At 35.5% G+C, this 23,150-nt stretch overlaps 1 protein-coding gene across 1 annotated transcript in view; it reads left to right on the top strand.

The window, feature by feature from the left end:
• LOC129224679 (spectrin beta chain-like) overlaps positions 1 to 23,150 on the top strand; it is a 161,082-nt gene that overhangs the window by 137,164 nt on the left and 768 nt on the right. The window contains 1 exon segment of the mRNA XM_054859224.1: positions 18,281 to 18,323. Coding sequence (XP_054715199.1) covers positions 18,281 to 18,323 — 43 coding nt within the window.

The following is a 23,150-nucleotide window of genomic DNA, read 5'->3' on the forward strand; positions in this document are numbered from 1 at the left end:
TCGCGCCACCCCCTTTTCAGCTATTGAAGCGAAAATAGAATCAGCTCTTATGCCTGCTCCACACTCTCCCTGAAAAGCACGAGAGGTTTTTTTTTTTGCCGAGAGATCTGTGACGTCATGGCGAGGGAAGCGTTGAACGAGAGAGCCGTTCACACTCTCGGGCGAGGTGTTTGCGCACGCAGAAGCCGGTGATGTCACGAGCATTCGCGCGCGTTTCAACTGTCAATCCGCTTGTTTGTTTACAAAATGGACCACGAAGTAGATGCAGATTTTGCGATGTGCCTGTATTCTTTTTACATACAACTACCTACACATTTACAACACCAAGAAGGCAAAAAAGAAGTCGAGGAAGAAGAGATGGTGGTTGACAAATATGTTTATCCGCTATTTTTATGAAACTGTTTTATGACAACAAATGTGAATTTAAAAATTAAGATTACAACCAAAAATGGCCACAATATCATACAATTTAGTTATAAAAATAAAATATAAAGATCTGTACTCATGATTTTCATAGCATTGAATTACACTGTGCGGCAAAAAAAAAAAAAAAAAAAAAAACCCTTCGAAATGCTTCTGACATTTTGTCGGCTGATTCTTATGTAAAATGACTCCCTGAATCCGAATATGACCTCCGTTTTCCTCCTATACGTCCCAATTTTATTAAAGTCGCCCCCCCCCCTCAAGTTTTTTAAAAATTTCTTTAGTTTTAGAGCAAGTATTTTTTTTGGAAGTGAAAGGAGCTTTATATTAACTGCTAATAATAGTTTTGATGGGCAAGAGAAGTTCACAGTTCAAGATTATGGACACCGATCGCAAAAAGGGGGACTTGGGGTGTATCCCCCCCCCCCCAATATTAGAAAAATAACGAAAAACGATCTTTTTATTCTGCTTTTTTAAAAAAGATGTTTGTAAAAAAAATTTCGGTGCAGAATGAGAGTTATAAGACTCTTCTATGAATGACTCCTATATTCAAAAAAATTTTCGCGATGTAAAAGAAATTTAAAAAAAAAAGTGTCTTGTGCATGTGGCACGTTGCATACGATTGAATCGCAGGTTTTCTTTCGAAAAGACATTCTTCTGGCTGATTCTAAGGTAAAATGACCCCTTGTTTCCAAATACGATCACTTTCCCCCATCTCGCCCCCCTTTTTAGAACTTCCCATACCCCTCCTCTAATTCAGAGCCATTTTTTTTTAATTTGGAAGGGGAAAAGAGCATTATATTAACTGTAAACATTAACCGTAAGAGATGTCCAAAGCTCAAAATCTTGTGCATATGTGGCAAAAAGGAAAACATGGGGGCACTCCTCCCCCCCCCCCCAAAAAAAAACACACTGCGCAGCAAAAAAAAAATTTCAAATGATTCTGAGGCTATTCCGCCTGATTCTTCTGCTAATTGACCCCCTGAATCCAAATATGATCTCCGTTTTCCTCCTACACGTACAGATTTTTGTAGAAAATCCCCCCTTTTTGAATTTGGGGGGGGGGGCAAGTTTTATTTGTTGCTACATATGCACAAAATTTTGAGCTTTACACATCTCTAGTCATTCAGGGTAATGTTAACGGTTATTGTAATGCTCTTTTCCCACTCCAAGTTTTAAAAAAATGGCTCTGATTTAAAGAAGGGGTGGGGGAAAATCTAAAAGGGGGGCGAGATGGGGGAAAGGTGGTCGTATTTGGAAACAAGGAGTCATTTTACATAAGAAGCAGCCAGAAGAAATGCGATTCCATGCATCAAACCTTTTGCTTATTTTTATGATCCGTGTACTTTGCGTTCCAAATTATAGGCTCTGTTTGAAAAATTTCCAAAAATTTCAACTCCAAAGAGTTGTTCCAAACCTAATTATTAGACATGGCGAACTGCGATTTGCTTTCTGAAAACCAAAACAAAGCAAATTCCGCGCGACGGACAGATGGCGCTGCAGTAGCCTCTCGCGCTCCTTTGACTCGGGAACAATTTACCGACATTTACTGGAGGCAACGCGAGACATTCGCGAGAGATACCAAGAGGCGCCGAGTTCCCCATCCACACTCTACCCCTTGTCTTGTCTTGTGCCCTCGTTGGAGAGTGTAGAGCCGGCGTTATACCTTCTAAAGGGCTACTTGTCGATAAAGTTTTGTTTGATTCCATTCATTATTTCTTGAGATACAGCAGTCACAATTGACGACAAAAAATGTTCTATAGCTCAACCCACATTTGAGCTATTGACACCAAAATTGAATCAGCACCTGTACCTGTTAAAGACAACATATGGACGAAATTTTGTTTGATTCCGCCAGTTACTTCGTGGAGAATAGCAGGAAAGCATAACTCAAAAAAACGTCCCATTGCTACATCCCCCATGGAGGAATTCCGCCAAAAACCAATGAGCACAAGTTCACATAGGGGCACATATGTCTACCAAATTTCGTCCGATTTCATGCGGTAGTTTTTGCTGTAGAGCGGCCACAAAAAAACTGGTCACACACACACACAGACAGACATTTTCCAACTAGCATGTTGTGGCCATCACGAAACTTTCTTCTATATTTTTCTTTTTTTTCTGATCCCTCCCCATGCTTGACGAGGAAGCAATATTCCCAACAAAAACAAAATTACACATGCAAAAACTTGACGAACATCCCAACGTCTGAATTATTGCAAAAGCAAAGCAAAGAGCGAAAATTGAAAGTTATTTTAAAAGCCTTGCTTGAATTAATTACAAATATTTTATTTGTTAACAAACATAAGATGGCAACAGTTAAAAATTTTAAATCATTGAGATAATATTTCCTATCATTTCCATACAATTACTAGTATGTTGTGGCCATCACGAAACTTTCTTCTATATTTTTCCTTTTTCTGATCCCTCTCCATGCTTGACGAGGAAGCAATATTCCCAACAAAAACAAAATTACACATGCAAAAACTTGACGACCATCCCAATGTCTGAATTATTGTAAAAACAAAACAAAGAGCGAAAATTGAAAGTTACTTTAAAAGCCTTACATGAATTAATTACAAATATTTTATTTATTAACAAACATAAGATGGCAACAGTTAAAAATTTTAAATCATTGAGATAATATTTCCGATCATTTCCATACAATTAAAATTACGAGAAATACGCAGACGACAATCTATTACGATTTATCTTTCTTATTGTTGCATTAATAAAACTATTTTTATTCGCAAAAAAAAAAAAAAAAATCAACACCTCTTGGAGCGATTGGAGTCAAAATTGAACCAAAGCTTGTTTACGTATGGATTCACATATATTCCAAATTTCAACCAGAACGTAGCATTACTTCTTGAGATAGGGCACTCACAATGGAAAAAAAGAACGGGCGATTGCGCTACCCCCTTTTTAGCTGTTGACACCAAAATAAAATCAGCTGTTATACCCACTAAGGGCTACTTGTCAAAAAATTTTTGTTTGATTCCGTTCGTTATTTCTTGAGATACAGCAGTCACAATTGACGACAAAAAACTTTCTATAGCTCAACCCCCCTTTGAGTTATTGACACCAAAATTGAATCAGCACCTGCTCCTGTTAATGGCAACATATGGACCAAATTTTGTTTGGTTCCGCCAGTTACTTCCTGAGGAATAGCAAGCACGCGTAACTCAAAAAACGTCCCATTGCTCCACCCCCCCCCTTGGAGGAATTCGCGCCAAAAACCAATGGGCACAAGTTCACATACGGGCACATATGTGTACCAAATTTCGTTCGATTTCATGCGGTAGTTTTTGCTGTAGTGCGGCCACAAAAAACTGATCACACACAGACGTGACACACATACATACACACACACACACATACATACACACACACACACACACACAGACAGACAGACATTTTCCAAAAATAGTTGAAATGAACTCAGCACACCTCAAAACGTTCGAATCCGTCAAAATTCGAAATTCGAAAATTTGCACGAATCCAATACTTTCTTCTATATATTAGATAAAGAAGAAAGTAAAAATGGTAGAAATGGACTCAGCACACCTCAAAACGTTCGAATCCGTCAAAATTCGAAAATTTGCACGAATTCAATACTTTCTTCTATGTATATAGAAGAAAGTAAATAGAAGTAGTACTATATATAAAGGAAAGTAAAGTAGATACAGAAGAAAGTAAAAATCGACGAACCAAGATGCAATCATCCGATTGCTTTGAAATTTCGTATGCATGAGTGTTTTGACCAGAGATGCAAATGATTATAATTTGAAGGCCAATGAATGAATAGTTTGATCTCCAGCGTATGGACCTTATTCACGGTTTGGCAACGGTCCCATCAGCTGTCCGTCTGTGGGTATTTTGACCAATTACGTAGTGTCAGTAGTGCTAAAAAAACTCGTTTTATTTAAGGATTACTGGACTTCATGCGCATAATGAACATGTGAAGGGCTTAAAACGACTTACGAATGCATGGAAAATGCCGAGAAACAGGGGAAAAAAAAAATTCGAGTTTTCACCATGTTTCTGATAAGAAACCAAAGAGGCTTAAACCCATGAAAATACGATAATAAAGAGAGTATTTCGTATCAAATGAATCGTTCATCATTCTTTTACAACATTTCTTAGTGAAAAACGTCAAAAACCTCCCATTTTTAAATAGAAAGAAGAGTTTATAAGCCACACAAAAGCAAGTGTTATTATACGCTGTAGTGCCGGATTTTCGTCTGCTACAGTTCCCACAATGCACTGCAGTGAGGGATTTTTACCCGCAGTGACGTCAGGTGAATACTGTCCATTGGAACTTGCATCCAACAAAAATATATATAAAGAGCAGTTCTTCAACAGTTGGTTTGATTGCGATTCAGATTACCTTTCAACAACTTAAAAATGCCTCGCCGCATGGTTCGTGCTCATTTCGAGCAACTGTTAGAGTGTAAAAGAGATCTTATCATTGGATTGAAAGAGGCCAGTTGGTAAAATCGGAGAATCGCTCGGAGAAGCGATGCGGCGATTCGAAGATGCTGGCAAGGATGGGCGGAAAATGACAAAGTACAACGTCAGGACGGTAGCGGTCGACCTAGGGTCACAACAAATAGTGATGAAAGAGTGATTGTCCGATCAGCTGTCACAGCGCTTTCTTCATCTCTATAAACCATCAGACGTTCAACCCAAACACTAATGTCCATCATGACCATTTACAGACGGTTGTGACAGCGAAATCTAAGCTCGCGCCGACCGTTACGCCATGTGCCTCTAACGCCTACATACTGCCGAGCCAGATTACAATGTTGCATTTCTCGATCAGGTTGGAATCATGCTGACTGGGGATGTATAGTCTTTAGTGACGACTCCCGCTTCCAACTGTGTCCTGACGATCATCGAAGACGTGTTTGGAGACACTCAGGACAGGGGGGTGATTCCGGTTTCACTTTAGCACGCTACACTGGCCCTCAACAAGGCATTATGGTCTGAGGTGCTATTTCCTTTGATAGCTGGACCATTTTGGTAGTAGTTAATGGTACACTTACTGCACAGCGGCACGTCGACGACATCCTAAGACGTGTTTTGCTACCGTGCCTTTTGCAGTACCCTAGGCTGGTTTTCAGCAGGACAATGCCAAACCACATACGGCACTTGTTGCTACGAACTATCTGCAAGCTTGTCAAACTCTTTCGTGGCCTAACAGATAGCTAGATCTCTCTCCCATCAAGCATGTCTGGGGTATGATGGGATGGCGATTGCATCTAGCAAGGAACGTTGATAACTTCGTTCGATAATTGAAGCTAATTTGGCAGGAAATACCGTAGGACAGCATCCGGGTGCTTTATCGGTCTTTGCCACGCTGTGCTTAAGCTTGTATTCAGGGTAGAGGTTGGTCAACACCTTATTGAACTTGTTACTGTAACTCTGACATAAATTTTTCAACTGTTCTGAGAATTTAATCATTTACTATTCTGTGCGATGTTTTTCTATCCACAAATTTTCGTGCGTCGATTTTTTTTGTTATAGAGCATATATATATAACGTTATAAAGTATATATATATATATATATATATATATATATATATATATATATATATATATATATATATATATATATATATATATATATATATATATATATATATATATATATATATATATATATATATATATATATATATATATATATATGTGTATATATATATATATATATATATAATCTTTTTTCAATTTTTTGGGCCAATTGGCACCTTAAAGACGTGGGCCCCCTTTCCACCGCACTGTGGGCATGCAGATCCGGGCCTGTCTAAACGCTATTTGAGGCTATATTTGCTCAAAGTTCTGTAGCAGAGAAGGAAAAGAAGAAGACATTTTTGAACATTGAAGTCATAAAAATGCGATTAAACTAAAGTTCTTTGAGCCAAATTTTAAGATCTCTTTGTTCTCGTCAAAGAGATCACGAATCTCCCTTTGAATCTACAACCCAAATTCAAAATAATAGAATATCAGAACTGTTTGAACAAAACTTGTCCCGGAGTCGAGAAAAATGAGCGCATGCAAATTTAAAAGAGTAAAATCGTTATTCATGAATGGGTAAATCAATTTAAACAACTTTTCAGATATTATTTTTACAACTTATGAATCATTAACACATCAGAAAAATAGATAGAATTTTTATATGGGTCAAAAAAATAGAATAATCTATTCATTCAATGTCAATTTTAAAAAGTAGCGAAAATATTTGCATAGCTATTAACCGATAGTTTGTGACAAGAATGAAGCTTGGCGCCAGGATAATTTTACTCTTTTAAAAGCGTTTTATTGCTCAAAATGAGTCAAGGTGATAAATAGGAAAAAAACGAAGTTATTGTTTCATTTCTTAAAGTTAGAAAAAAAAACTTTCCAACTCAATTCAAATGAACGTTTTACAATCTGATACGTAAGATTAAGAGATGAAAAGAGTCGGAAAAAAAACGGAAATTTTCTGATAAAAAACCGGAAAAACCGTTTTTTTTTCCAAAGGGGTTTGTTTTCATTTCGGAAAATTTGAAAAAAAAAATTTTTTTTTTCAATTTTTCAGGAAGTTTTAATTGAAATTTTCAGCGAAAAGTGATTAAAAATTTCTCATACTTAGATTCTGATGTAAATCCCCCCCCCCTGTATGTTAAAATACTGTCTAACTTTGATAATACAAGTTGTTGCATGATAATATAATTTGCATATAGATCGAAAAACATTGAATACGTTTCAAAAAAAATAAATAAACCAGTATCCTTAGTGAAGAATTAAATTTCCTTCTTCATAAAACAAACAAGCATAACTTTAATCACAGAACTATGTTTCTGCTGACTGTACGAACCAAATGTACAGGGTGCGGCAAAAAAAAAAAAAAAAAAAAAAAAAAAAACAGGCAAGCAATTTTCCATGTAACTTTATTCAACATAAATAAATTAACAAAACACAAAAAATAATAATATAAGAATACCTTTAGCAATTAATAAACTATTTGGTTTCAAACTAGCCGCCTTTTCAATTAAAACAAAGGTGCATCTGATAGAAAATTTTCATTCAAGGGCCGCAAGTCAATCAATCCTATTCCCTATAAAGTAATTGGCAAAGAGAGTCCAAACTTATGTGTAATTGAGGGTAGAGACCATTGATTCTAAAACAGGCCATACAGAGCAGGGGCGGACCAGACAGAATTCTCGGAGGGGACCATTTGAAAAAAAATAATAGTTTAAAAAACTAAAAAAACACGCTTTCGTAGCAAAATGAACTAAAAAGTGAAAAATAATCTTTGGATGATAGTAGTTGACAAATCACTTAATTTCAATGTAATACAAAAAAGCGTGGGGGGGCTGTCTATTTACATTTTTGCTTGGACAACAAATGGAAGAAATTCATGACAACTGATAAGAAACCCCCCACGCTTTTTTATATTACATTGAAATTAAGTGATTGGTCAACTACTACCATCCAAAGATTATTTTTCACTTTTTAGTTCATTTTGCTACGAAAGCGTGTTTTTTTAGTTTTTTAAACTATTATTTTATTTTCTTCTTTTTAGTTTAACTTGTTTTACGAAAAAATATTCATTTCAACATTATTCAAAATCTTTTATATTCATAAAATTTGCCCAAAAAAAACTAATCCATCTCAGTCATCGATGTATGTGTGCGGAAATCATATCTTCATTAATTTGAAAATTTGAGATGCATTTGAATAAAAGTTTTGTTCAACAATGGTCTGATCAGCAATGAATTTCCAATTGAAGGCTCACCTAAATTTTGGCATGAAATTAGTTAAAAACAATTATATTTCATGTTCTAATTACCTTGGAACATTGGAACAAATTTTGTCTGATGCAGAAAAATTAAAGGTTTTTGTAGATATTTTTAAATAATTTTTGCGAGCATTTTTTATTGTATTTTATTAATTTTTCCTTTTTTACATTGTTGGATTTATGCCAAAATATTGATTAAAATTGGAGGAAACTAACAATTAAAAGAGTTAATTAATTAATTTGATTATAGAATATTGCATTGTCATCGGGTCTGAGGTCGCGTGCCGAATTTCAAAAGAATCCGATCGCAGGAAGTGGGCGAAATTTGAGCTGCAAGATTCCGTTACAAGATACATACATACATACATACATACATACATACATACATACAGGTGAAGCTAATAAAAGCGTGTTAATTAAAAATACCATGCTTAGGTAAATTTTTGAGTTTTACAAATATCAATATGGCCTAACTTTAGCTGGAGTATTTTTTAAGGGATTTTTACTAGGTGACGCAAGTTCAACATAAAGTCTGTAACCTTCCCAATAATTTTCCTCTTTTCTTAACAAACTTGTGCATGTATCGTCGCCTCTAAGTGGTATTCCTGCAATCAGTACTGTGTTCTGAGGCGACAGTATAGGAAGAAGCCGATATGAACCAACCTCCGAAGCAAAGGGGGTAAAATTTTCGAATTTGTAGTCTTAAAAAACGCATTTTAGGCGATCTTTGGCAATGTTAGAGGAGAAGAGGTTCGGTGGCGCTCTCCTGCCTATTTTTCGAAATAATAGCTCTAAGAATGCAGTTTTAAACGATCTTGGATGAACTTAGAGGAAGGAGAAATTTGAGGGCCCATCTAAGGAATTTTTTCTGAATTGTAATCTTAGAAATGCATTTTAACTCTCTTAAGGGCTCGGGTGCGACCCCTCCCTCCGTCCATTTTTCGAAATTGAAATTTTAAAAACGCAAACATTATCTCCAATAATGTTAAGAAGAGGGAAATTCAGGGTTTCTCTGGCGGATTTTTTAAACCATTGTAGAGCCAAAAACGCAGTTTAATACAATCGTTCCGTGATGATACGTGGAAGAGAAGTTCGAGGGCCCACACCAAGACATTTTTCTAATTTGCAGTCTTAAAGATGCATTCTAATTATCTTTGGTAGTGGTAGGGGAGAAGAGGTTTGGAGCGCTCCCCCCGAAATTGTAGCTCTAAATAGGCTGTTTAAGACGATTTTTGATGTTAAAGGGAGGAGAGATTTAAAGGCCCATCCCAGTAAATTTTACTAATTTATTGATGTAAAACCACATTCTAGACTATCTTTGGCAAGGTTAGGGGTTGGTGAGATTCTGAGGTCCCCTCCCTAATTTTTTTTCAATGTTGAACTCTTTAAATTGCAAATGTAGGCAATGCATGATTCATAAGTAACTTTTAGAGGACCAGCAATTTTTCGAAACTGAAGCTCCAGAAACGTACCTAATTCTTGAAGACTTTCAATGATGTTAGACAGGGAAGAGTTCCCCCCCCCCCCCCGGAAACATTTTGAAACTCAAGCTCTTAAAACAAAATTTAGGCCGTTTGAACGATGTCTTGAACGAACGAAATCTTGAACGATGTTGGCGAAAATGAGATGTGTGGGACCTTCCCCTGGAATCTTTTACATGTTATTTTTTAAAACGTGGTTTGTAGATCTTTGGTAATATTAAAAAGAGGAAGCGAGGTGATTTGGAGAGTCCCACATTAAAAAGAGAATGAAGAAGACTTACATGGCACTGCATAAAGCCAGGCTAAAACTTAAATCTAACTTTAACTTAATGCGCAATCACAACAACAAATGTACAAATTTTTATCGGACACTTACTAACACATATCCCTTTTCTTTCCCACATATGGACAGTAAACATTTAACAAGACAAGCTTATTATGCTAATGAACCTAAATATTTGGTATACACTTGATATTTTTGAAATTTTCGTGGGGTGGCGATGTTCTCCCTCTGGCATTGTTTCCATTCTTGTTAGGCTTCACATGAATTACAAAGATAATTTTTTTTAAATTTAAGCTAGGAAAGAGGGTTTAAAAAACTATACTTGAAACTTCATCAGTGTGGTTTTATGGCTTCCGTACATAAATAATCGATATTTGCAAAAGAAAGAAAACGAAAAAAAAAGAAATTTCAAATTAGAAAAGAAATGCACACATTGAAGATTTGCGTTCCGGTCGGGACTCGAACCCAGAACCACGCGCTTGGAACCCAACAGTCTAGCCATTAGGCTATCGGAGCTCTGTCGATGAAAGTCTTAAATATAATAAAAACAAAAAATGCACCTTGGTAATTATTGATTCAAACACTTTGAAATTTACAGGTCGAATAATTAAACTGACTCAGAATTTTTCTCCCTACATAAATAATCAATATTCGCAAAAGAGAAAAATTAAAAAAAAAAGAAGAAGAAGAACTTTCAAATTAGAAACTAAAAGTATACATTAAAGATTTTCGTTCAGGCTGGGGCTCGAACCCAGGGCCACTCGCTTGGAAGCCTAACACTCTAGCCATTAGTCTATGGGAGCTCTGTCGGTGGGAGTTTTAAATATAATAAAAACAAAAAATGCACCTTGGTAATTGTTTATTTAAACACTTTGAAATCTTCGGGTTGAAAAATTAAACTGACTCAGAATTTTCTTCCCTACATAAATAATCAATATTTGCAAAAGAAAGAAATTGAAAAAAAAAAAAAGAATTTTCAAATTAGAAAAGAAATATATACATTGAAGATATTCGTTCCGGCGTGGAGTCGAACCCAGGCCACTCGCTTGGAAGACCAACGGTCTAGCCATTAGGCTATCGGAGTTTTGTCGGTCGGAATCTTACTGCCTGACTGACAGACTGATACTGACTGACTGATTGACTCACTGACTGACCGAGACTGACTGACTGCCTGACTGACTGAGACTGGATTGGACTGAGTGACTGACTGACTGACTGACTGAGACTGACTGACTGACAGTTTGACTGACTGACTCACAGTTTGACTGACTGACTGAATGACTAACTGACTGACCGACTGACTGACTGACAGACTGACTGAATGAGGCTGACTGACTGACTGACTGACTGACTGACTGACTGACCGAGACTGACTGACTGACTGCCTGACTGACTGAGATTGGACTGGACTGACTGACTGACTGATACTGACTGACTGACTGATACTAACTGACTGACTGATACTGACTGACAGACTGACTCACTGACTGACCGAGACTGACTGACTGACTGCCTGACTGACTGAGACTGGACTGGACTGACTGACTCTCTGACTGACTGACTGACTGAGACTGACTGACTGACTGCTTGACTGAGTGACTGACTATTTCACTGACTGACTGAATGACTAAATGACTGACTGAGACTCACTGACTGACTGCTTGACTGCCTGACTGACTGCTTGACTGACTAACTGACTGGACAAGACTGACCGACTGACTGACTGACAGACTGACTGAATAAGGCTGACTGACTGACTGACTGACTGACAGACTGAGACTAAAAGATTGACTGCTTGACTGACTGGCTGAATGACTAACTGACTGACTGAGACTGACTGACTGACTGCCTGACCGAGACTGACTGATTGACTGTCGGACTAACTGACTGACTTCGCAAAAGGAAAAAATAAAAAAGAAAAGAATTATCAAATTTTAAAAAAATATTTGCATTTAAGATTTCGTTTTCGGCTGGGATTCGAAATCAGGGCCACACACATGGAAGCCCAACGCTCTCGCCAATAGACTATCGGATCTCTGTTGGTCGGTGTCTTAATTATAATTAAACCAAAAAATGCACCTTGGTAATTATTGATCTAAAATCTTTGAAATCTACAGGTCGAATAATTAAACTGACTCAGAATTTTTCTCCCTACATAAATAATCAATATTCGCAAAAGAGAAAAATTTAAAAAAAAGAAGAATTTTCAAATTAGAAACTAAAAATATACATCGAAGATTTTCGTTCCGGCTGCGACTCGAACCCAGGCCACTCGCTTGGAAGACCAACGGTCTAGCCATTAGGCTATCGGAGTTCTGTCGGTTGGAATCTTACTGCCTGACTGAGACTGCCTGACTGACAGACTGACTGACTGACTGAGACTGACTGACTGACTGACTGACTGAGACTGACTGACTGACTGTTTGACTGAATGACTAACTGACTGACTGAGACTGACTGACTGAATGTTTGACTGCCTGACTGACTGCTTGACTGACTGCTTGACTGACTAACTGACTGATTGAACTGACTGGACAGGAATGACCGACGGACTGACTGATAGACTGAATGAATGAGGCTTACTGACTGACTGAAAGCCTGACTGACTGACTAAATGACTGACTGCTTGACTGACTGACTGAATCACTAACTGACTGACTGAGACTGACTGACTGACTGCCTAACTGACTGAGTGACTGACTCACTGGACTGACTGACTGACTGAGACTGACTGATTGACTGTCGGACTGACTGACTGACTTCGCAAAAGGGAAAAATAAAAAAAAATTATCAAATTAGAAAGAAATATATGCATTTAGGATTTTTTTCTTACTGGGATTCGAACCCAGGGCCACACGCATGGAAGCCCAACGCTCTCGCCAATAGACTATCGGATCTCAGTTGGTTGGTGTATTAATTATAATAAAAACAAAAAATGCACCTTGGTAATAATTGATCTAAAATCTTTGAAATCTACAGGTCGAATAATTAAACTGACTCAGAATTTTCTTCCGTACATAAATAATCGATATTTGCAAAAGAAAGAAATTGAAAAAAAAAGAATTTTCAAATTAGAAAAGAAATATATACATTGAAGATATTCGTTCCGACTGGGACTCGAACCCAGGCCACTCGCTTGGAAGACCAACGGTCTAGCCATTAAGCTATCGGAGTTCTGTCGGTCGAAATCTTACTGCCTGACTGACAGACTGATACTGACTGACTGACTGACTGACTGACTGACAAAGACTGACTGAGACTGGACTGGACTGACTGACTGACTGACTGAGACTAACTGACTGACAGTTTGACTGACTGACTGAATGACTAACTGACTGACTGACTGACTGCTTGACTGACTAACTGACTGACTGAAATGACTGGACAGGACTGACCGACTGACTGACTGACAGACTGAATGAATGAGTCTGACTGACTGACTGACTGCCTGACTGACTGACTGATATTGACTGACTGACTGATACTAACTGATTGACTGATACTGACTGACTGACTGACTCACTGACCGACCGAGACTGACTGACTGACTGCCTCACTGACTGAGACTGGATTGGACTGACTGACTGACTGACTGAGACTGACTGACTGACTACTTGACAGACTGACTGAATATTTCACTGACTGACTGAATGACTAAATGACTGACTGAGACTCACTGACTGACTGCTTGACTGACTGACTGACTGCTTGACTGACTAACTGACTGGACAGGACTGACCGACTGACTGACTGAATAAGGCTGACTGACTGACTGACTGCCTGACTGACTGACTGACTGACCGACTGATGCTAAATGATTGACTGCTTGACTGACTGGCTGAATGACTAACTGACTGACTGACTGACTGCCTGACCGAGACTGACTGATTGACCGTCGGACTGACTGACTGACTTCGCAAAAGGAAAAAATAAAAAAAAAAAGAATTATCAACTTTTAAAAAAATATTTGCATTTAAGATTTCGTTTTCGGCTGGGATTCGAATCCAGGGCCACACACATGGAAGCCGAACGCTCTCGCCAATAGACTATCGGATCTCTGTTGGTCGGTGTCTTAATTATAATAAAAACAAAAAATGCACCTTGGTAATTATTGATCTAAAATCTTTGAAATCTACAGGTCGAATAATTAAACTGACCAGAATTTTCTTCCGGACATAAATAATCGATATTTGCAAAAGAAAGAAATTGAAAAAAAAAAGAATTTTCAAATTAGAAAAGAAATATATACATTGAAGATATTCGTTCCGGCTGGGACTCGAACCCAGGCCACTCGCTTGGAAGACCAATGGCGTTGTTTTTATATTCTTGTTAGACTTCGAGGAATAATAAGGATTTTTTTTTCATATTTAGCTCTAAAAAATGTTTTAAACTATTTTTGAAACTTTGTCAGGGTGGTCATGACCTCCCTTTCAATGTTTTCCTTATTGTCAGACTTTGTACGAGCTATAACAGAAATTTTATGCATTTTTGCTCAAAAAAAGGGGATTTTAACTGTTCTTGAAATTTTCTCGGACAGGGCCATCATGGCCCCCTCCCTGGATCCGCCCATGATACAGTGTAATAAATGTGATTGAGGTTTAGCGAGTAGAAAGTCCACTCTAAAGATGATATGTCAAAAACAATGCACCTTGCAACACTCTTGTCTTTTTACTGTATGAACTGGTGTGGAGTCAAATTGAAATGTCCAGCCTACATTGGTGTGCTGAAGTGCTCTTAGGTCCACAGAAATATAACAGCTTCTAAAATGTCCTTCTGGTACACTTTTTGATTTATTTTATAGCCCTCTTCCAAAAAATAATAATAATAATAATAATAATAATACAGATTTTTTTATTGCTTGTGCTGATTCTATCACAAACAAAGCCTAGCTTCGAATTTTGGCGATGCTTTACTAAACTGTTCACTGTTCGTTTTTGTACTTTCAGAACACCGACTATAATTTCTTAGCCACTTGAAGCGCCATACCGCCTCAAATACCGTTTGTCGAGGCACAACAAGCAAACGAACTGTCACTCTCCTTGCTTAAACAACTTTAAAATATCAGGTCTTTTGCTTAAAATTGTAAGAAAACCGAAAAACAATACATAAACTAGGAGACACAGTGTAAATTATTTTCTAATAAAGTGAGAGACAAAAATAAATAAGAAGCTCATTAAAATGAAATTACTTTACTTCCATTCGATGATGCAATCTTTGTCCTTTCTTTCTTTATTTATTTATTTATTATTTTTTTTTGCCGCACTGTGTATGCTGACGTGCCAAGCACAAAAGTGGAATCTGCAGTTGAGCTCAAGCAGAGAGATTGTGCTTCAAAGTTTGGCTCTTCCCTATATTTGATTCAGATGTCTTTTTTTTTTTCTTTCCAGAATTTATTAAAAAAAAAAGTTTCTGATGACCCTAAAACATTTTATTTATTAAGTAAAATACGAAACAGAGAAACACTTGGTTATAATAACTCAGCTATTTTTCAAAATTGTACGTATGACTACTTTTACTACTGTGCTTAGCACGGCTGTATGAATAAACAGAAACTCCAATTTAAGTTCTGATTCAGCTTTAGAAACCATTACCAGGGGTAATTGTGAGTTCATCAAAAAATACCTGAAAGTTTCAAAGCGAGACCGGGGGGGGGGGGGGTAATCTTTGACCCTTATTACTATAGTGCATCTTTGCCATAGTATTAAATAGTTCTGAGTCAAAATATTGTGTGTACATGTGATTAAATTTTTAATGGGTTACAAAGTTACTTTTGAGCTGGTGTTATACAAATTATCTTGACATTTATTTGTCCATCTTAAGGGATAAGTGTCCATCTTAAGGCTCTGGCAGGTATATTTGATGAGTATTATATAATTTTAAAAAATTGCGGAGGTAGGGAGATAAAAGCATAACAAAAAAAAACATAATTCCGGTATTTTCGGACATAAAAATACCGGAAATTCGGTAAAATACCGGAACACAATCACCCCTGCATTACGCAGTTTTGGTTTGCGGTTTCTGTTGGAAAGGAAAAGAAAAGAAAAACCAATTTAGTTTTGATTTGGACTTAGACTGGAATGGAAAGAATCAAAACTCCATAGCTTTCATTTTCAGACAGTAAAGTTACATTGTAAGGAAGGGAAATTATACTTATTTTTCTTTCAAACAATATCAATCATGTTTGAAAGTCAAAAATTATAATTATTATTCCAAGTTTCAAAGGCGATTGAAAATAGAAAATATTATTGTTATGATTAGACACATACTACTCAATCTTATTGGTTGAACGACGACTTGACTTATTTACTGGTGTTTGATGAAGAAAGCTCTCAGTTATAAAATAAAAAGTTTTTTTTCTCTAATTAAACTTACCTTTATGTGTACTTCTGTCAAGCAGAAAAAGAAGATGTGTAGATTACAGATATTTTTTAATGCTTAACCCTTTATATGTTCCAAGAAACACAGAGCTATTAAGAAACCCTATTTTTATTCATAAAAAAATCATTTTTTTCCATTTTCCCCCGAAAAACACCGGTTTTTTTTTCCAGAAGCCTTTTTATGTAAAACCTATAGCACAAAAAGCAACAAGTTCGACTCTCCCAGTTCATAAAGGCAAAATTAAAATGTCCTATCTCATAATCCCTTGCACCAGAAACATGTAACTTTACTCATTAGCAGGCCCAGATATGCGTACCCGCAGAGGGAGGGGCCCGCGTCCTTAAAGGAGCTAACAATCCAGAAATTGAAGAGAAAATAGAAGAAAAAAAAACCCTAGTATTAAGGCTTATTTGCTTTACAAATAGACACTGCTGGCCACTAGGGAGGGGCCCTACATATTTTGTTGCAGGGGGGCAAAAATATATAGATCCGGGCCTGCTTTTTTTAGCAGAATTCCTGTGTTGCAACAACATATTGCAACTGAAAGAAAAGACTTTGAACCTTTCTACTGACACCTATTTTCATTGAACAGAGTACAAAAAGCTATCTCAAATAGAACAACAAATGAAAAACAAGTTTGGAGAATAAAGAGCAGCATAAGCTTTATGCTGCTGTTTAGTTAGTAAAATGCTAGTATGTCATTAAAGCATTAAAAATTCTTTTAAAGCTATCAAAAAGTAAAATAATAATAATAATAATTATTATTAATAAAATAAATAAATAAATAATAAAATAAAATAATATGCTGAAGAAAGTTTAAAAAAATAAACCAAGTGGTCAACTTACAAAGGGTTTTTTAGAATACTTCAGACCAAATTTGGAGTACATTAGTAGTCAAGATAGAGAGGTGGTCAAGTTACAGAGGTTTTCCTTCATTATATGAGATAGGACTAATTCCGTTCATGACAAAAGCGGTCAATATAGACAGGTGATCAACTTAACAGGTTTTACTGTACAAGCTAATTTTGGACCCGGGGCAGATGTGCTCTTCGAAGCGGATTGTTTTCTTAACAAATTTGTTAAGTATTATTTTCATGAAGTTCTTTTATTCTTTGGGTCTGAGCAGGATTAGAATAGTGTTCCAATTATAACAAGCTCTTTACTTGAATTCAATTTTCTGTGAAAGACAGAACAGGATTTTCAATTTGTTCTAATCGTAATATGCATTTTTATCCGAATCTTCTTAACAGACAATTTAAATCTCAACGAGAAAGGGGGCGAAGCCTTTTAGGAAAATAAACGAAACTAAAGCTATACCGCTCTTAAAATTAACAGAACTGGGTGATTTAGCACTTTCACCCCAGCGGACTGCAGTTTTTCATACAGGCCCGACCCTTGGGGCAAATTTCGGCAACATTACGAATATCTGTTTCAGCGTCATAAGGTTCACTGCTTCAATGCTAATTAAAAAAAATTATATTTAGAGTGTGCCAGTGCTCGGATATGCAAAACATTGTTCAGAATTTAATAAAAAATTCAATTTAATTTTGGAGGCGTGAAATTACGTGAGTTAAAAGTTTCTGAAAATATTACTCATAATATCTGTTTCAGTGCCATAAGATGCACTATTTAGATGTTAAAAAAGATAATAATGTGTGTAGGGTGATTGGATATGCAAACCCAGTTTGGAATTTAACTAGAAACTCACTTTAATTTTAAGCACTTTATGATTTTTTTTATTTTATTAATATATTATTTTTATATATTATTATTATTATTCAATGGGGGGAGGGGCACTTGTCAATATTGCCTAGGGCGGCAGAACTACTAGAGCCGGCCCCGATTTCATATGGTCTTTATCATAAATAAATAATACCGACATGGTAGATTCACACTCTGAAATTAGTAAAAGATCTTTTATTTTCCAGATTTTCGGGTGGTGCTGTGTATCTCTTCCAAGCCAAAGATGAGGTAAGAAATCAAATTGTTTCTATGAAATAGAGCATTTTTATTTACAATACTTCAAACAATTGTACAGACAGTTCTCTCAATCCATGCACTGAACATAAAATTGAGCACAACACAAGAATACATGAATGTGCAATGAGGTAATATAGAGAGCTCAGGTAGACTCACCAAATTTGCAAGCCAGATCTATCGATAATAATGTATTAGTAAGCTGTGTGTTTACGCTCCATCGTTTGAGCATCATACATTTGGTTCTGAACATTTTTGGCAATATTCTCGCTTAATTTTTGGTATTAAGTTACAAGGTTTGCCAAAAGAATGCTTTCATACCCCATGTTTTGTGGCTAAGAAACACGATGAAAATTATATTTGGAGAGTTTTTGGATGTCGTCCAAATACTTTGTGACTGAAAATCTGCTTCAGCGTTTTGGAAATAAATATTTACATCATTTGTGCCCATAAGTTATACAAATAGTTTTGTTAAGCCTCTATTTGCCACCAAAAAAAAAAAAGAGAAAATCAAGAATCACAATATTTAGCATGATTGTAAGTGCAAGAATAAAATTCTTGACTACTTAGAAATCTATTTTGTCTGCCATTGAGCTAACGAATTATTGCCCACAATGACAAAATGTTAGAAGTCTTTTTCAACGAATAACGAAATAAGAGGTCGGCTTGGAGACATTTCAATGTCTGGCAACAAATTTGGCGAGCATGCCGCTAGAATCACACCTGCATTAACTTCACGACAAATTTTTAAACATGACTTCATTCTAATCCATATCAGGGCTGAAATTTTTTTAAAATCAACATTAAAAGAAAGCAATAGCCATAATTCTGTCCCTGTCACTCTATTTGTTTTAGAAATGAAGTGAGAGTTTGACTGACCCAATGCAAATAAAACACAGTAAGCTACAGTGTATTGGTGATGCAATGACAAGTAACTCTAAGAAACACATTTTACTGCATTTGGAGAAAGATAAAATGGTTTGTATTGTTATGGGTATAAACTACTTTTCTAGACCCCACCTCTCACTGTTAGATCAAGGGGGAGCAAGCCTTGTCTCGAGCGGTAAATTCACTGTATCTCTGTGTTTTTTCGTTGGAACTCGATATAAAAATTTGAAGAAAGATATGTAAGGGTGGCTGTATCAAGATTTGCCCCAGCTTAGAAACATCAAAGACCTCCAAAGGTCTTTGATTTTTCTAAGAATGCCACTTCTTTTCAGATGTGGAAGGGATATTTGACTTTTTTTATGGGGGTTGAAGGAGGAATTTGCGGGACATAGAAATGCCTTCTGAACTCGACCTTTGAATTCTTTTGATCAAGAATCTCAAACTTACCAGAGAAGCAGAGATACACAAGATGAAACATCCTAGGTATATTACGGCTTACAAACCGGGTTACTGAAGTTACTGACATTCATCACCAAAGTCCGAGTTCTTAGCTTTTAATAAGTTTAATCACCAAATTTAATCTTTAATTAATGCACATCTATACAAATTAAAAGAGCCATTTAATAAAAAATAATTATTATTTGCTGCTATTAAACGAATAAAATGATTTCCATTTTTAAATGACTATAAAAAAAAAACAAGCTTTGCACAATTAAAAAAATTACTGCATTAAAATTTACTTTACAAGAGAGGTTTGGTGACATTAAAGTTTTTTTATGAAATGTAATGGAAAAAATTTTTGGTTCTCATTTTAAGATTCAAAATGCTTTGATGTTTGCAAATACGAAATTGATGCTTCCCTTAACACAAATAGAATGACGTGGATAAATTTGCCGTGAGTAGCTTATAAGCAATCAATACGTAAAAAAATATTATTAAAAATCAAACATAACACAAACATATACATTGCAAAATTTTGTACTTTCTGTTTTCAAACAATTTGGACATCCATAAACAAAACCACATGAAATTTGACAGAACCCCTTGAACTCCTGCTTTACATGAAGAATCCGCACTTCCATCCACGATTGAAACAAATCTTTCAAAAACATAACAAATACAATAACAGCTTCTTCTTTTCTTTTTTTTTTTAAACAAGAGATACTTAAAATTATTTAAAAACCACAAAACAATATCAAGCATGCAAAAGAATAAATTATTACATGGTAGCTTATTACATGTATGGGATTAAATCTTCAATGAGTACATCTTTTATTGCATATAATGGAAATTATAAGGGGGTTTTTGGCGCCTTTCTAATCATCAGTGATATTCACTTGTTTAACTTAATGGTTGAGAAATTAAAAAGTCGAAATTTATTTTGCTTAATTCAAAAAATAATCATATGATTGTGATCAGAAACATACAAGCCCAGAGCCAAAAAGTAAATGAAGAAAGTATTAACTCGCTCCAGTTATCTTAGTTTTGAGGATTGAATAATCAATGAAATAAAATTTGTTTAGTTTTATTAATCAGTTCCTGAAATTATTTTTACTTGATAAAATTAAATGAATTCTTTATTTCCACTTGTCGTCAAAATTGCCATGAAAAAACTTTTTAAAATAAAATCTGTTAATTATTCCCCATGAACACATACTAAAAACTATAAATTATAAACATATACAAGAACATAGTTTGGACCTCACGACATTCACAAGAGACATATTTAAAATCAATTTATGACAAATAAGAGAAAGAAAATAATAAATTAAGAAAAGAATAATAATAATAAGTCTATATACACAAATTTGTACCTTTCATTCGTACGATATTCAGGAATAGAAGAGTGCGTCAGCCGTTTAGTATAGTTACATGTAATGCAAGAATAGACTGGCATTAATTATTCTTATTAATTTACAATATAGAATACATGTCATAGAAATAGGCTTAGAGTCTTAAGTATTTATTTCAAGGTTTAACAAGTATCTGTGTAAGGTTTCAGTTTTAATGCTATAATGGGCAGTCGAAGCATTAATGTTTTGGTAGCATGTATTGCTATCAGGGCTCAGGGATGCAGGAATTTTTACACTGTGATGAACTACTAAGTTTACATCATGATGTTACGATTCATCACAATGTAAACAAAAACGCAATTTTATCTGATATAATTCAATTTAAAGAATCAGTAATAAAAAGGTGAATAAATATTATTTCTTTCTCTTTCAGAAGTTATACTCAACATTTCAGAACAAAGGCATGTTTTGGTAAAAATTTTGAGGGATAATACAATTGATAAATTACTAGTATTAATGATTGATTTACAGAAGCAAATGGGGCATCGCCCAGCCCTGATTTATATATTAGATCGTAAAGAAATATATTGTTCAAAAATAGCTAGGGGTTGCCTATAAATGAAGGAGAGAAGTGTCCATGAAATCGTAAGTTTGTGGGGGGGGGGGGGAGTAAGAAGAAGTGCAACATTACACATTTTAAGATAAATAAATACCTTTGTGCTGAATAGTAAAGTAAGAAATAACAACGTGAAAAGGCACAAATTACAGCAGACACTTGTTTCGGCGTTACAAGGAACACCTTTTTCAATGCAAAAAGTAATGAGCTAATGGATAAAGAGACGTCCGACAAAAGCTTTTGCCGGATGTTTAAAAATTTATGTTCATGTAATATATTGTGACAAGAGAAAGGGGTAAGGTAAAATGACACTATGTGACAACAGGGATGGAAGAAAAAGACTTCATTTATAGACAACCCCCTATCATTAAAAAAAAAATCCCTACTTGTTGGATTGTTTAAGAAGCAAAGCAGAAATTGTATTCAGTGTACTCTGCAGCTTCCAGTTTTTAAATGCATACAGCACACTTGAAGAATTTATTTTGTGAAACAGAGCCTGCCTAAAGCAGAAATTTCTTTAACAGTGCTAGGCTCAAGAAGCATCTTTTCCCAGATTTATAAACAATGGGACAGTTTCCACTATGGTTGCATTTTTCGCAAAATGCGAAAATACTATTTGAATTGTGAAAATGGAGCAATGCATTTTTGCTTTCTTTGCTCAAATATATTAATAATAAGAAAAAGAAGATAAGAGAGAAACTTCGATTTTAAATTTAATCTTAATTTATAAATATAAGCTAACATGAATTAACTGCTGTTGTGTTCAATAATATTTTGTATTAATGGACATAATGTCACCCCAATATTGCGGCATCGGATTGTAAAAAACTTCTTGTTCTCTTTATACTAATCACAAAAACTACCTACTGTGAATTTATTTCTTCAAAGATGTCATGGCAGAATTTTGCTTTCAACAGGAGATGAAACACACTGAGGCAATTAGATAGATATGTGAACATATTCATCAGATTACGACATTTTAACATTTTGCTAAAAGCTTTTGTCCAATTTTAGCTTTTTAGATAATGAACTTTTAAACTTAGCTTAAACCCTGCAATGGGATTTAACTTTTAAGAGTATTCAATGAATTTAATTTCACATGCAAAAGTTAACTGTACTCATCAGTAATGAATGTGCAAGTTTTTCTCATGCAAGTAAAGCCTAAAGCACAGTTGCAGGCACTTAAGGAATTCAACAGGTTATATATATATTTCTACAATTATATATTTATTCATGTATGTTATAATCCTGCAAACCCAAATTAACCGGGACTGAACATCTATTAGATACCCCCCCCCCCCCGCCCAAAAAAAAAACAGATTTACTACAAAATTACTATTTTATTCTTATGACCTCTAAACATGCATGAAACACTTCTTCCCAGTTGTGGATTTTATGATTGATTGTTTAGATAGGGTTTTTTGACGCAAGAGCCTTAGTAGGCTATATTGCTAATGAAATGTTTTTTCTGTATGAAACAGATGGTTTTGTTTCTTTATGTGTGAATCTTTCTTTCTTCCCAAG

The sequence above is a fragment of the Uloborus diversus genome, chromosome 6 (genome assembly GCF_026930045.1).
Source record: "Uloborus diversus isolate 005 chromosome 6, Udiv.v.3.1, whole genome shotgun sequence".
NCBI classification, from domain to species: domain Eukaryota; kingdom Metazoa; phylum Arthropoda; class Arachnida; order Araneae; family Uloboridae; genus Uloborus; species Uloborus diversus.